This window comes from Felis catus, chromosome C1 (assembly GCF_018350175.1).
Source record: "Felis catus isolate Fca126 chromosome C1, F.catus_Fca126_mat1.0, whole genome shotgun sequence".
Taxonomy (NCBI): domain Eukaryota; kingdom Metazoa; phylum Chordata; class Mammalia; order Carnivora; family Felidae; genus Felis; species Felis catus.
Genome location: NC_058375.1, coordinates 118,325,579 through 118,342,846, shown reverse-complemented (window position 1 = coordinate 118,342,846; position 17,268 = coordinate 118,325,579). Strand labels below are relative to the sequence as shown.

Below are 17,268 nucleotides of genomic sequence, written 5' to 3'. Positions count from 1 at the left end.
AAGCAGTTGACTGCAGAGGGACACAAGGGAATGTTTTGAGGCGATGGAAATGTTATGTGATGATTTTGGTGGGTGGTAGTTACATAACTGACTACATTTGTCAGAACTCTCTGAATTGTTCATTGAAGTTGGTATATTTCATTATATATGTCAATTACACTTCTACAAAGTCCATTAAAGAAAATTAAGTATCCTTTAGTGTTTCATATCAAATCTTTTATATGTTTGCTATATATCATTCGCTATATATCATTCAAACCATGATATGTTCAGAGGAGGATATAAAGACATGGCACCTGCCTATTAGTGGACACACAAGAATGAATTATACAATTAATAACAATAAGAAAATATGTAATTAAAAGCCTCACTGTCAGTTTTCATAACAGTGAAATGGTAAATGTGCATCTTTTTTTTAATATGAAATTTATTGTTAAATTGGTTTCCAAACAAGTATCACCCAGTGCTCATCCCAACAGGTGCCCTCCTCAACACCCATCACCCCCCCTCCCCTCCCTCCTACCCCCCATCAGCCCTGTTTGTTCTCAGTTTTTAAGAGACTCTTATGTTTTGGCTCCCTCCCTCCCTAACCTCTCTTCTTTTGAAATGTGCATCTTTGATTGTAATACATTTCTGATTTTACTAAGACAATTTTAAAAATATTTTACTTTGTATTTTTATATTTTACATTTTTATCTGAATTTTATATTTTATATAAATGTCAAAATTTGAAAAATTCTTTTCAGATAATATGGGATAAAATAATACAGTGATAATCTAAATTTTTCTGTAGTTTCAAAACCCTATATTGTATATACCTTTTTTATTATAAGGATTCTAGAAGAGTTTTTGACAAATTGTTTTGGAAACACAAAGGATACAGTTGCTCTAGGGAAATTTTTAATGGCTCCATGATACGTGGGATGGATTTTAAAGGATGAGTAGAAATTTCCTCAGTGAAGCAGGAAGTGTGGAAGAAGTAGGTGTGAATTTAAGGAATTCAGGTAGAGGTAGCAAACAGTAGCAGAGGCCGAATAGTAAGGGTATGACAAGTTGAGGAAATGAAGAGCTATTTGGTTTGGTTTCTCTTTCAGTTGTCTTCATTGAAGACAGAAATAAGGGAACAAAAATTTAGGAAGATATTGCTTACAAGAGAAATTAGATTCCAATTGTGAAGGATCCTACATATTCTGCTAAGGAGTTGGCATATTATTTTATTGGTAAATATGTTTAGAAACAGTTTAATATTGAGAAATATAACTCACATTTCCAAGTCTTTTTTTCTTTCTTTTTTTAAAAAAAAATTTTTAATCTTTATTTATTTTTGAGAGAGAGGGACAGAGCATGAACAGGGGAGGGGCAGAGAGAGAGGGAGAGAAGAATCTGAAGCAGGCACCAGGCTCTGAGCTGTCAGCATAGACGACTCATGAACTCAGAAACCATGAGACTGTGACCTGAGCCAAAGTCGGACACTTAACCGACTGAGCCACCCAGGTGCCCCTTTTCTTTCTTTATGTTTTTTTAATGTTTATGTATTCTGAGGTGGGGAGGGGCAGAGAGAGAGGGAGAGAGAATCCCAAGCAGGCTCTGTGTGCTGTCAGCACAGAGCCTGACACAAGGCTCTATCCTACAAACCATGAGATCATTACCAGAGATGAAATCAAGAGTCAGATGCTTAACCAATGGAGCCACCCAGGCACCCCACATTTCGAAGTCTTTATCAAAGTACAAGTTAGGTCATGCACACACAAAAAGATGTGAATGTTTAAGATATTGATTGGAAAGTATATACTGTTCATTTTAAATTTTATTTTCAAGAATTAAACTGAATAGGGGCACCTGGGTGGCTCAGTCGGTTGCGCGTCCAACTTCGGCTCAGGTCATGATCTCACAGTCTGTGAGTTCGAGCCCCGCGTCGGGCTCTGTGCTGACAGCTTGGAGCCTAGAGCCTGCTTCAGATTCTGTGTCTCCCCTCTCTGTGCCCCTCCCCTGCTCATGCTCTCTCTCTCTCTCTCTCTCTGTCTCAAAAATTAAAAAAAACATTCAAAAAATTAAAAAAAAAAAAAGAATTAAACTGAATAGATGGGATTTAAAGTTGTTAAAGCTACTATATCTGAATCATCATGGAACATAAGTATTTCTTCTGATCCTCAATACTCATGGTAGTACATACTACCACTGGGAGGACTAATTTAAAGCTATTTGACTAATTGTTGGAGACTGAGCAAAAACTGGCTTGAGAGATGAAAACTCCTGAACCCCAGCCTTACAAAGATGCCCACACTGTCATGAGTTTTACTATCACTAGGCATTCCACCAGGTTCCCAGGCTGAAGAGTGGAGAAAAATCCACTCCTGTTTGGAGGGCACGGTGGGGTGAACAGAGAAGTAACCATTTTGAAACATGCTCAGAGCTTTCTTTTCTCCTTAACAAAGGTCTGCCCTCAAGGAAATCTATCTTAGCAGTACTTAACCAATATGGACTTTACCAAAGCATAACCAAAGTGGGGGAAGGAAATACCTTTTTTTAGCCCCCACTATACCTCTTGTCTCACTTAAGGAGAGGGTGAGCTGAAAAGCACTGGAGGTCAGGGCCAAGTAGCACAGACCACCAAACCACGGAGACCTAATCATGGGTTTAAGAACAATTCCTCCCCAACCCTTACTTTACTACCACATCAAAGGGCTCCTGTATAATAACAGGGGATTACAATTTAAATAACTGCCAGACTCAGACTATTTAAGAAGGAGTCTCTAGGGAAACTGAAAGCCAATGGGGGAGACCAAAACAAGGAAACTAGAGGAAATAGCCTCACACACTTACCTCACAGAATGTTCCTTTGAAGAAACCATAATTTGATTGGTTTAGCTTCTGAAGGATTCATGCCTCCAGGCATTAGAGCAATGTGTTGGTAATTAGGGGAGTTTTACAGCTGGGTGTGCTTATTGAAAGAATGGGATGACTGGTACCACTGTCCTCTGAGGATTACTGTACGCATACCAGGAGACTATGTGCCTTCCTGAAGAGTAGCAGCAGAAGCTTAGCACTGGGAGTTGGGGGATATGGGTGGATTTCATGAAAATAATGCAACAAATACAATAGCAATCCGGGGTCAGGGTTGCATATATCTTTTTGAATTAGTATTCCCTTTCTATTTGGGTACATACCCAATCGTGGAATTATTGGGTCATATGGTATTTCTATTTTTAAATTTTTCAGGAACTTCCCTACTGTTTTCCACAGTGGCTGCACCAGCTTGCATTCCCACCAGCAGTGCACAAGGGCTCCCTTGTCTCCACATTCTCACCAACATTTATTTCTTGTCTTTTTGGTTTTGGCCATTCTAACAGGTGGAAAGGGATATTGTGGTTTTGATTTGCATTTCCCTGAGGATTAGTGATGTTGAGCATCTTTTCATGTGTCTGTAGGCCATTTCAGTAGGTTTACTTTGGAAAAATGTCTGTTCAGGTCCTCTTTTTTTAATAAGTTTGTTAATTAAATTTCTTTAACAAATACAGGCCTATTCAGATTGTGTATTTCTTCTTTTGTGAGTTTTGACGGATCGTGTCTTTCAAAGAATTGGCTCATTTTATTGAGATTATCAAATTTACGGGCATAGACTTCTTCATAGTATTCTTTTACTATGTTTTTTTTTAAGTTGTTGCTGTAATTCAGAAACCTTTATTTCATATTAATATAAATAAAACTTGATTTTCAGTCACTGTTTACTATGCTTTTAATTGTAGTGATGTCTACTCTTATTTCTGAATATTAGTAATTTGTGTACTTTCTCTTTTTCTCTTAGTCTGGCTCAATAAGTAGAGGCTTATTGATTTTATTAAATTTTCAAAGAACTAGCTTTTGGTTTCATTGATATTCTCTGTTGGTCTGCTGTTTTCTTTTTCACTGATTTCTGCTCTACTGTTTTTCTTACTTTAGATTTAAATTGCTCTTCTTTTTGTAAAGTAGAAACTTAGATTATTGATTTTTGGTCTTCTCATATATGCATTCAGTGTCATAAAGTTCCTTCTAAGTACTGCTTTTGCTGTGTGTCATGTATTTGGATGGGTTGTGTTTTCATTTTCATTTAGGTTAAATAATTTTTCATTTCTCTTGATTTCTTGTTTGATTCATGTTGTATTTACAGGTGTGTTATTTACTCTCCAGGCATTTTAGGATTTTCCAGTAGTTCTTTTTTCTACTGGATGTTCCAGTAGAAATCAGTAATTACTGATTTCTAGATTAATTCATTGTGCTTTGAGAGTAGATATTATATGATTTCTATCCTTTGAAATTTGTGAAGGTGTGTTTTATGGCTGAGAATATGGTCTATTTTAGTGAATGTTCCAAATGAGCTTGAAAAGAATATTTTTTCATGTTATAAGAAGTAATCTGTAAAGGTCAATTATATCCATTAAATTGATGATATTGTTGAGTTCAGTTATGTCTTTAATGATCTTCTATGTGCTGAATTTTTCCATTTCAGATAGAGGAGTGTTGAAGTCTCCAACTATGTTAGTTATTCATGTGTATTTCTTTGTAATTCTATCAATTTTTGCCTCTTGTAGTTTAATGCTCTGTTGTAAGGTGCATACACATTAAGATTTCATAATGTCTTCTTGGAGAATTTACCCCTTTATCATTGTGGAATGCCCTTTATCCCTGATAACTTTATTTGCTTTAATGTCTGTTCTTTTTGAAATTATTAGAACTACCCTTTTTAAATTTTTTTTTTTTTTTGATTCTTTCTTTTTTAAGATGCAGTTGATGGTGCCTGGGTGGCTCAGTCTGTTAAGTGTCCGACTTCAGCTTAGGTCATGATCTCAATGGTTCATGGTTCAAACCTCACGGAGGGCTCTGTGCTGACAGCTCGCAGTCTGGAGCCTTCTTTGGATTCTGTTCCTCCCTTTCTCTCTGACCCTCCCCTGCTCGAGCTCTGTCCATCTCTCTCTCTCTCAAAAATAAATAAACAATAAAAAAAAATTTAAGATATAATTGACATATAACATTATGTTAGTTTCAGGTGTACAAAAATGATTCAGTATTTGTATATATTGCAAAATGGTCACTACTGTAAATCTCGTCAATGTTTGTCACTACACGTAATTACAATTCTTTTTTCTTGTGATGAGAACTTTTAAGATCTGTCTTAGCAACTTTTAAATATACAATACAGTGTTTTTAACTATAGTCCCCATGATGGCCATTACAATCCTACTACTCCTGCTTCTCTTGATTAGTCTTAGCATGGTATACACACACACACACACACACACACACACACACACACATATGTATTCAGTTTTTTTTAATGTTTATTTATTTTTGAGAGAGAGACAGAGTGTGAGTGGGGGAGGAGCAGAGAGAGAGGGCGACACAATCTGAAGCAGGCTTCAGGCTCTGAGCTGTCAGCACAGAGCCCGATGCGGGGCTCAAACCCATGAACCATGAGACCATGACCTGAGCTGAAGTCGGACGTTTACCGACTGAGCCACCCAGGCGCCCAAGCCTGGTATATTTTTATCCATCTGTTTACATTTAACCTATATATGTCTTTATATTTAAACAACATACTGTTGTATCTTGTTTTTTGATCCATTCTGACAATGTATCTTTTAATTGTTGCATTTAGCCTTTTGCCATTTTTAAAGGTTTTTTGATGTTTGTATTAGTATCTGCCATATTCATTACTTTTTTTGTTTGTTGCCCTTGTTCTTTGTTTCCATTTTTGTGTTTCCCTCTTTTTCTGCCATTTGTTATTTTATTTTTTTTTTTAATTTTTTTTTTTCAACGTTTATTTATTTTTGGGACAGAGAGAGACAGAGCATGAACGGGGGAGGGGCAGAGAGAGAGGGAGACACAGAATCGGAAACAGGCTCCAGGCTCTGAGCCATCAGCCCAGAGCCTGACGCGGGGCTCAAACTCACAGACCGCGAGATCGTGACCTGGCTGAAGTCGGACGCTTAACCAACTGCGCCACCCAGGCGCCCCAGCCATTTGTTATTTTAATTGAGCATTTTATATGATCTCATTTTCTCTCCTTACTTAGCTTATCAGTTTTACTTCTTTTTTTACTTGTTTTAAGTGGTTGCTCTAGAGTTTGCAGTTCTATTTACATTAGTCCAAGTCTCCTTTCAAATGATAATATGCCACATCACAGGTAGTGTGAGTACCTTATAATGAAATAATACTAATTTCTTCCTCCTGTCCCTTGTATCATTGCTGTCAATCCTTTCACTTATTTATAAGCCTACAGAAGTATATAACTTTATATATATATAATTATACATATATGATAGGTACATAAGCATACCTAATTGAATACATTGTTGCTTTTTGAAGAAAATGTTATATGTTAGATCAGTTAATATGAAAAATCAAGTTTTTATTGTAATGTCACTTACTCCTTCTTCACTGTTTTACCTTTCTTTATATAGATCCAAGTTTTGGGCCTATATTAATTTTTTCTTTTAACATTTCTTGCAAGGCAGGCCCGTGGCAATAAGGTCCCCCTACTTTTATTTGAGAATGTCTTTATTTCTCATTCATTTGTTAAAGGGTAATTTCAAGAATACAAAATAAGGGGTTGGTGGTTTTTTTCTCTCAATGCGCTCTTCTTTATGGTTTTGGAGAAGTTGGATGTAATTCTTCTTACCTTTGTTCGTCTATAGGTAAGGTGTTTTTTCCTTTGGCTTCTGTCAAGATTTTTTCTTTATCTTTGATTTTCTGTAACTTAAAAGTGATATGCCTACATGTGTTTTTTTAGGCATTTATCCAGTTTGTGTTCTCTTGAGCTTTCTTGATCTGTGCTTTGATGTTCGGTGTTAATTTAGGGAAATTCCTTAGTTATTTTGGTTTCAGACATTTCTTCTGTTACTTTGTTCTCCTTCTGGTATGTTCATTAGCATATGTTACTGTATATTGCATCTTTTGTAGTTGTCCCACAGTTCTTAGATAGTCTGTTCTTTTTACATCCTTTTCTGTTTGCTTTTTGGGTTTGGGGGATTTTACTGATATATCCTCTATCTTAGAGATTATTTCCTCAGCTTTGTCAAGTGTACTAATAAGGTCATGAAATGTATTGTTTCTGTTACAGTGTTTTTTACCCATAGCATTTTCTTGAAGTTCTTTCTTATGATTTCCATCTCTGTACTTACATTGCCCATTTGTTCTTATATGCTTTTTACTTTATTCTTTAGAGTCCTTAGCATATTAATTGTAGATGTTTTAAATTCCCAGTCTGATCATTCCAGGGTCTCTTCCATGTCCGGTTCTGTTCTGTTTCTTCACATCGTGTTTTTGCCTTTTGGTATGCCTTGTAACTTTTTCTTGATAACCAGATATGGTATTTTAGTTAAAGGAACTCCTGTAAATAGGCTCTTAGTAATGTTGTCAGGTGTTGGGGAAAGGCAAGTGTACTGTATCCTATGAATAGCCCTCAGTGTTTTAGTGAGCCTGTGCCTCTAGACTGTGAGCCTCACAAGTGTTTCTCGTTTTTTTTCTCCCTGCTAGGTGGGATAGAATGGTTAGAGTGAGCTGGAGTTGGTTTGGCTTCCCCAGGCTAGTTAAGCTTTGGTAGTAGTACCCCAGCAGGTTAGGATTTGTCTAACTAGTTACTCCTGAAGGACCTTATTAAGAAGAGTGCTCTGGTGTATTTCAAGATGGTTCCTTTTCCCCTTCTCTTGCTGGAAACCCAAGGGTATTTTTCTCTGACATTTACCATGCGAACCTGATGGAACTGCTAGAGGTAAATCTTAACAATATTGCAGGAGCCCCCTGTACGACTGGGTGCCTCTGGAGTTTTTAACTCTGGAAGTTGGCTATACGGAGCCTCCAACAATTCTTAAATTACGGTTCAGGTTTTACTGCCTTGGCACTGGTTCGTCTGGCAGTTTCTGCTCGTGAGTCTCTGCTCTGGTAAGCTGCAGCTCTCTGCATGCACTTGTTGGTCTCTAGGCCTTGAGGGTAGCAGTTTGCCCTGTGCCCTCCTGTCTCTTATGGAGCCAAGAAGAGTTGTTGGTTTTTCAGTCTGTTGAGCTTTGTACTTAATACATTGGAGTGGTGATTTCTGAGTTCCTTACAGAACCAGAAAATTACTTGTAGTTTTAAAAAGTAAATAACTATGTTGTTGGTATATCTTGAAATTTTAATTTGTGGTATGTGTTTTTATGTATTTCTCTAGAGCTGAAAATTAGAAAATGTATAGTTCACAGCAAATGTTCTGATAAAACTTTATTCAATTGAGTATATAGATTCTAATTATTTTTCATGAAGCACCAGAATCTTTAGATTATTTATGTAATATGATTAAATGTTCAGAGGTTACTATATATACAGCTAAAAGATTATTTTTTGAATTATTTTCTTTAGTTACTGTTTTTATCTTCATTCAGTATTATAAACACTCCAATTCATTCTTTTTATCCAGGTTGAAGATTGTAAAAATTTCTTTTAAGTGCAAACAGTTTTTTATTCAACTTAGAAAAGAATTGGTGAGTGATGATCTTAATCATTATTAATATAAATGAATATATTTATAAAACTATTTGTATAAATATAAATAACATTTATATAAACAAATAGTATTTATATAAGTGAAGTCTTCAGAAATGAAGTCATTCGTGGCCAGACTCTCAGTGTGAGGTTGATAACTGCCCACCGATTTAGTTAATTCACATTTTATGACAGTGTTTATTTCCCCAGTGTTACTGTGGTTCTGATTTAAAAAGTTCTTCTAAATAACCATTCTGCTCTCTTTTGAACTTTGAAACTGATCTCAATTGTGATGTTCATTGTCAGTTGCCAGGGTCTAGTCATGAAGGTGGTAACTGAGCATTTTATATCTTCTTCTTCTTCTTCTTTTTTTTTTTTTTTTTTTTTTTTTTTAACTGATCTACAACACTTTCTTTCATATATATGCTCATTTCATTTTAGGGAAACTGAGTGTTTAGTTTTGTTTCTAGTTCATGAATGTATAGTACATTTCCTCCCTTTGTGTGAATGGTGGTGTCCTTTTGTATATTAAATACAACACATTGAGTTGTCATGGGAAGGAATTTCATCTTGTAAATGATTTTCTCTATTTAACCAAATTAAACTAATTTTATCCTTTGACTTAAATTATTTCTTACAAATTGTAACAAATTAATGCAGATTTCAAGGGAGTTGTATGTGTGTGTAAAATGTATTTGAAATCTTAAAAATATTTGAATCAACTGTATTTTATCAGCAACTATGATTTCCCTTTTATCCTCACAAAATATGAAAGTTTTTTTCTATAGAGTTTTATTGAAACACACAGAAAAGTGTATAAATATTAAGTATAGTGTTTGGTAAGTATGTAATAATATATCATGTTAATATGTAGAATGTTACTGTCACCTTGGTTTTATTGCTGATGGATCTGATGCTCATTTGCTGTCATTAACCTTTCTGAGAGGTAAATACTGATCACCATGGATTAGTTTGCCTATTTTTGAACTTTAAAAAATGAATCATACATAATGTTCTCCTGTTGTGTACCTTCTAACCTTAACATTATGAGATTCATCCATATTGTTGCACATAGCAGTACTTTGTTCTGTTGCTACATGATGTTCCGTTGATTGAATATACCATAAATTATTTATTCTTATGTTAGTGGATACTTTTGGCATTTCCAGGTTGTGACTGTTACAACTAATGCTGCTAATGAACATTTTTGTATGTTTCAAATCTTATCTGGAAGCCTCTACTTCTCTAAAATACTTTACTTTAAATCATTATATTGGTAGAAGGCAATGTAGAAGTCAACTTTCTAATTTTTTCCCATTAATAGTACTATTGTTACTACTAATAGTAGTTGTGGTATTTAACATTTATTGAGGTCTTACTCTGTGTCTGATAATCACACAATCATTTTCATAGCATTTAATCCTCAAACCATTCTGTGAGGTAGTATATCATCTAGGAATGTGTTTAGCCACAGATATTATCAACAAAAGTCATCTAACAACTGATCTGAGACTGTATATGGTCGTAGTCTGTAGAATGTCGTTTTGTTAATGTTTCCTCTCAGGAACATCTTTTTAAATACCCACACTTTATAGAAACTACTTATCTCTTAATACGACATTTTATGTCTATTGTTTACAAAATGTGGATTTTGTTATAATTTATTACAGATTGTCCAAGTACAATTGGTAGAAGGCCAGAATCACACATAGACTTTTTGAAGTATGCAAAGTGTCAAAAAAAGGTAGAACATAAATGATTCTTAGATGTTGCTTCTGCAGAGTATTGCTGTGTAATGCTCTGTGTGAGACCTAATCAATATTCATGGCATATGGTACAGCATGTAAACTACTTGTTAGTGCATACAAAGCCACTGTTAAGCACAGTTAAAAATTTTTTGGTGATCAAGAAGTGGTATTTTAAGCATATTATCTTCTAAAATAGTAGTTTAATATTTATTTTTTTTAATTTTTTTAATGTTTATTTTTGAGAGAGAGAGAGATAGAGCGTGAATGGTAGAATACAGAGAGAGAGGGAGACACAGAATCCAAAGCAGGCTCCAGGCTCCGAGCTGTCAGCACAGAGCCCGACGCGGGACTCGAACTCACGGACTGTGAGATCATGACCTGAGCCGAAGTCAGCCGCTCAACCGACTAAGCCACCCAGGCACCCCAGTAGTTTAATATTTATATGTGGGCATCTTACTATATTTTAGTTATGGAAATGCTATCATACCTTTTGATAGGCAAATATTTCTTTAACAAGGCATAGAAAACCTTAAAAGAAAAGATCAGTAACTTGGACTGTGTTAAAATTAAGAACTATATTCATCAAAAGATAGCATGAAGGGAGTGAAATAGCACAGTGTATATCTATAATACACACGTACCCACATCCTTGGTTATATATCCAACCCAGTCCAAAGATATGCTACTGACTTGAACAGATACTTCAGAAATGAAGACAGCCACGTGGCCAGTAATGTGAGAAGGTGTTGAACCTCTGTGATCATCAGGGGAGTACAAATTATAACCAAAATGTGATACTTCTACACATCCACAGGAATAGTGTAGAGAAGAGATTGATAAGCCAGTGGTTGGTGAGTTAGAGGATATACGGCCAGTGGGAGGGAGTATATATTGATCTGACTGTTTTGGAAAACTGTTGGGCATTATCTACTAAAGATGAACACACATATCTTATCCAACAACAGAAATGTACACACATGTGCATCAGACCACATACAGGAATATACATAGCAATATTTTTATATCTTGAAACTGGAAAAACAAAGTATCTGTCGACAACAAATGGATAAACTGACATATTCATATGATAGAATATTACACAGAATGAAAATTACTGTTTCACAACCATATGGATGGATATAGAAACAGAATACTAAAAAGAATTCAAACCTTAAGACACATATGTATGATTCCATGTATATAATTTAGTTCAAAAACAGGCATAACTAATCTGTAGTGATGAAAGGCAGAAGAGTGATTACCTTTGCAAAGATAATCTGGTAGAAAGGGGAGATACTTCAGAGTTGCTAGTAATAATCCATTTCTTGTTCTGGTTGGAAGTTAAATGGTTACGTTCATTGTGTGAATACCAGAGCTATACACTTAGAACATGTGTGACTTACGAGATGTAGTTTGCTTCAGTAAAACCATTTAAAAAGTAATTTGTGCCAAACTTTTAGAGAAAAATTAAGGAAATGCTTCTATTATGTTGCTACTTATTTTAAAATTTGAGTTACATAATAGTGTTTATAAGTGCTGAATATTCCTATGTACTTGCAGTCTACACAGATATACAAATTTTGAGATGGTTTTAAAAGGTGTATGTATCTTATAGTTTAATTTATGTTCCAGGATTATATTTTGAAATAGAATTATAGCTAGTAAGCTTTAAAAACAGATATGTATCCAAGTTTAAACTTATTTGTAGCTATATTGTAAAATAAAAGTTCCTGAGAGTTGTAATATTACTGACTGAGGTGAGGTCCACATTTTGCAAACCTTTCCATTTATTTTACTGCCTTTTTATTGGATAAACAAAAAAGGGGCTGTGCTACAGGGATTAGTGTTTGTAAGGCTAGAATGTTTATCTGTAAAAAGCAAACTAAATGGAGCATTAGATCCTGATGTTTTCCTGGTATTCTCTGCATTTTGTCATTTACTACAGCACGAATCTAGAGAAACGTTATTGGGATTTAATATGGTGAATTACAGAGCATGCAAAAATTTGTGGAAAGCATGTGTAGAGCATCACACATTCTTCCGTTTGGACAGACCGCTTCCACCTCAAAAGAACTTTTTTGCACATTATTTTACATTAGGTTCAAAATTCCGGTACTGGTAAGTATTGCTTATGCACTAATGCTTTATTATTGGATTTTTCCTCACTGTAAAATAAACGTGTATTTTATTGAGTCATAGAATGTTTATTATTTATATACCCTACCGAGTCAGAATCTCTGTGGCGTGTGGCCCCTTTGTCTATATCAGCCAAAAGTTTAAAGGTTCTTGTGCCATATGGGAGAAACCTCTTCCATTGACTATAATTTTGATCATTATTCTCAAAGGTAAATCAATGATATTTAATTTTTACATTCTAGACATCTATAATTTCCATTATGTCTTTGTTAAACATTTACAAGAAAACTTTTCTTTGTTCTAAGACACCTTTATTTGTAAAAGCAAAGGTATCTTCTGCATGAACATGTAATTTATTGGTTTCCCTCACTATCCAAAAATAGAATGTCCCTGTAAAACCTTTCATAAGCCAAATGGCATACATGAAGAAGCCATTACCATTAATCTATAATGGTAAACTTTTTTAGCATTTTCAGACCCCCAAAATTACCTCTCACAGGCTTTTCTTTTACCTGAGGACACATCTTGCTATTGAATACACAAAATAAATCAAGATGAAGCACAGATGCTCACAGACACAGTTCAGAGCGTTGGTGGCTTCCTGCTGAGATGCTGAGTGTACTCACTGGGAAGGAACTTGGGGCAGGGGTCGTGGGCAGTCTCGCTGCTTGCGGGGTGTGCTGCCTCATCAGTGGCTCGCTGCAGAACAGATGCTGAGTGCTGGGTTTTCCTTATATTGTACAAGCATAGTGGTGTGACATAGGCTTACAAAAAGCAGGGGATACCTGTACTTTGCTTTTTTATGTATGAGTTTGTTGAACCCTTTATTATAAAGAGTTCAAAACAGCTGTTCTGCAAAAATTACATTTAGTCATTGAACAATAACCCCAAATTTCTTTTCCTAAAACTGTCTGATTACTATTTTATCTTTTCCTAAAAGAAACAGTCTTTGGGGGATAATTCTAAATTTGGAGAAAGTCTGATTAATTTTGCCTCTGGAACTCTTACAAGACTCAGGAAAGCTAGTTTTTAAGTGCAGCCTGGTAAGAATCAGGTAGAAAAAATCATTCGTAATCTCTGCTAAAACAAGTGTTACCATTTTTGTTTCTGCTTCATAAAATAATATTTTCCATCTTCAGTAAATAAAACCTTTCATCATTACGTGTTAGATTAATTCATGTTATATATTCATGCAGAAAATATTTAGATGTGGTACAAAAAAGATTTGTATTGTAAATCTCAGAATTTATAAATGCCAGTTTGTAATCTCAGAAAAAATAACAGCATAAAGCTTAGTACAGGATATACTATTAAAAATATATTCTCCCCCGCCCCCAGAGCAACCCCCAAATTCAGTAGCAACACTTAAACAGAATTAGGAAATTTTTAGCTACAAAAAAAGGTACAGCAGATTCTTTTTTTTTTTTTTAATTTTTTTTTTTAACATTTTATTTATTTTTGAGACAGAGACAAAGCATGAACGGGGGAGGGGCAGAGAGAGAGGGAGACACAGAATCAGAAGCAGGCTCCAGGCTCTGAGCCATCAGCCCAGAGCCCGTCGCGGGGCTCGAACTCACGGACCACGAGATCGTGACCTGAGCTAAAGTCGAACACTTAACCAACTGAGCTATTCAGGCACCCCTCAAATTTTTTAATAGATGTAAAGCAGTTCAGGTTTTCTCTTTCTTCTCAGTAAGCTTTGGTAGTTCATGTTTTTCAAGGAATTTATCTGTTTTCTCTAAGTTGTTGAATTTTTTGGCATAAAGTTTATAGTATTTTTAGTATCTCTAGAGTCTGTAGTAATATCATTTCTTTCATTCTTGATTCTGGTAACTTGTACCTTCTCTCTTCTCTTTCCTTGATCAGTTTGGATTAAAAACTCTCAAACAGGGCACCTGGGTAGCTCAGTCGGTTAAGCATTTGACTCTTGATTTTGGCTCAGGTCATGATCCCGGGGGGTCGTGGGATAGAGCCTGGGATCGGGCTCCGTGCTGAGTGTGGAGCCTGCTTAAGATTCTTTTTCTCTCTCTCTCACCCTCTGACTTTCTTCCCCACCTGACTTAGACATGCTCTCTCTCTCTCTCTCTCTCTCTCTAAAAGAAATAGAAAACAAAAAACTTTTAAACATTGTTAATGCCAAATAAAACTTTATTCAGGCTTATGTGTAGCTGGGAGTCACCCTTTGTCTACCAAGTCTTCAAGGAAAAAAAAGTGACTGAAAAATCTTAAACTTACCAGTTTGCCATTCAAGTCTAAAGTCAATAAACATTATCAAATATACAAAACCTCAGGGAATATAACATCTGTGAGTCCATCTAAAAAATAATGCTTTTTTAGGGGCTCCTGGGTGGCTCAGTCGGTTAAGCATCCGACTTCGGCTCACGTCATGATCTCGCACTCTCTGAGTTCAAGCCCTGCATCGGGCTCTGTGCTGACAGCTCAGAGCCTGGAGCCTGCTTTGGATTCTGTGACTCCTCCCCTCTCTCTGCCCCTCCCCTGCTCATGCTCTGTCTCTCTCTGTCTCTCAAAAAATAAATAAATGTTAAAAAAATTTTTTTAAATAATGCTTTTTAAAAAGATTTTATTTTTGGGTGATCTCTACCCCCAATGTGGGGCTGTAACTCACAGCCCTGATATCAAGAGTCACAAGCTCCTCTGACTAAGCCAGCCAGGTGCCCTCTAAAAATGTTTTAATAATAAAATTAACCCACAAGAGATAAGTCAACATGACTCAAGAAGAATCTTGGTAAAAGAACTAAGAATGAAGCTTAAGTCCTTTAAATATAGACCTAATCCTTGACAACTGTCAGAATGATGACTATAGAACAGAATTAAAATGCTATAAACTTTGGTAAAGTGAAAATAACAATAGAACTAAGAAAACAAGAGAGTAGTCGAAGTACAAGAAACCATGTTAGCAAAAATTAAATGGTAACAACACCAACTCCTTAAGCTTGTCCTGGTCTGTCTTTCTTACCATGTATATACATGTATTTATGAGTGGCAATCTTTTTCTTCTTTCAGTTCGAGGGAAATTAGTTTAATACTGTTTTCATGAAAAGTGGCGTATATCGCATAATCACACAGTTAATAGAATTATGTCCATTTTTATAGCATTTTCTACATACATAGAGAGTTTTAGAATGATTTTTACCACTCATAATGGAGATTATTTCTTAGGGATAAGACTGGCTAAATTTTTTTAAAAAATCTTTTTGTTATGCTTTTCTGTATTGCTGAAATTACCTATAATGAGCCTGTATTCTCTTACCAATCGGCATTTTCTCATTGTTTAAAGATAACTATCCTGCTGTCAGAATTTGGTATTCTTAGATTATGGTATGTTCATGTTGTTCTAGTAATAATACTAAACTCCTAATGAACCATATTATGGATAATATAAAATATAAACCTTTAATTGCTCCATCGTATTTCAATTTTTTTAAAAGTTTTATTTCTTTAAGTAATCCCTACACCCCATGTGGGGCTCGAACTCATGACCCTGAGATCAAAAGTCACATGCCTTTTTGACTGATACACCCAGGCCCCCCCCATATTTCAGTTTTATCTTTATGTTTTTATTATGAAATTCAAGTTGTTAATCCAGCCTTTTGAGTAATAGTGTCTCATTTGAGTCCTCTTCGGTGGTAAATTAATGTATCAGGGAAACAAAGTCTTTTTGATTTTTCTAATAAAAGCAATTTAATTAAGGGAGTTGGTTACACAGGTATTAGGCTGGCAAAGCAAAAGTGAAAGAGGGTTATAGTGAAGTAACCAGGAGGAATGGATAATGCTTAAAGATCAGAAGCTTGTGTTACATCTAGGCTGGAGTCCATAAGCCTAGACCTGCTACTCCACTGTTAGAACCACTGTCACAGTTAGTTCTGGATCTGCCCAATAGGTGCTGCTTTGACCAGGGGTGGTATATAACATTGACAAGGTGTGATTTCTCTTAGTGTCCTATTCCCACTTCTGTTACAGCAGCTACCAGCATTTGTCAGTCTCCGGCTTTTGACTTACATTTACTTTTTTTCTGATGGGAGATCAGAAAGTAGAGTAAGAGAAAGCCAGCTTACAAAGGAATCTAGAAAATAGTTTGCTGACTGGGAGCCTCCTATGAAACTTAGTGGATCATGGAAGAACAGGATTGAAGCCCATGACAGCTCAGTTAACATTAAATTAAATTAGTGTGTATAAGTAAACCATACATGTTTATAGTTGTAAAAGTTAAGTTTTGTTTGTAGTCCTTTGAAACTTTAAAAAATATATCTAAAACACTTAAAAAAATTTTTTTTAATGTTTTATTTATTTTTGACAGAAAGAGAGACAGAGCATGAGCTGGGGAGGGGCAGAGAGAGAGGGAGACCCAGAATCCAAAGCAGGCTCCAGGCTCTGAGCTGTCAGCACAGAGCCAGACGTGGGGCTCGAACCCACTAACCGCGAGATCATGACCTGATCTGAAGTCAGATGCTCAACCGACTGAGCCACCCAGGCGCCCCTATCCAAATCACTTTTTAAAAAATGTTTGTTTATTTATTTTGAGGGAGAAAGCACGAGCAGGGGAGGAGCATAGAGGAAGGGAGAGAGAGAATCCCAAGCAGGCTCCACTGTATCAGTGTAGAGCCTGACACTGGAGCTCAATCCCACGACTGTAAAGCACTTTTTAATCATCAAAATGATCAATAATCTTATGATTGAGGTAGGAATGGCAGCATGACAGGTGTTTATCTGGACACAGTCCTGTCTATACTGAGTATGCATTAAATAAAGATTTCTGTCTGTCATAATAAACAGTGGTTAGAAATACTAGAACTATTATAATACTTACAATATTGAAATATTATTTAGGCTAAGAGATGGAATTTGGAATATTAAACGATTTATTATTTCC

At 35.7% G+C, this 17,268-nt stretch overlaps 1 protein-coding gene across 14 annotated transcripts in view; it reads left to right on the top strand.

The window, feature by feature from the left end:
* Positions 1-17,268, top strand: part of PTPN4 (protein tyrosine phosphatase non-receptor type 4) — a 226,082-nt gene that overhangs the window by 138,749 nt on the left and 70,065 nt on the right. For all 14 annotated transcript variants that reach the window (XM_045033652.1, XM_011285247.4, XM_045033660.1 and 11 more), the window contains 2 exons: positions 8,429-8,492; positions 12,187-12,359. In XM_045033652.1, the coding sequence (XP_044889587.1) occupies positions 8,429-8,492; positions 12,187-12,359 (237 nt within the window). The remainder of the gene's footprint in view (positions 1-8,428; positions 8,493-12,186; positions 12,360-17,268) is intronic.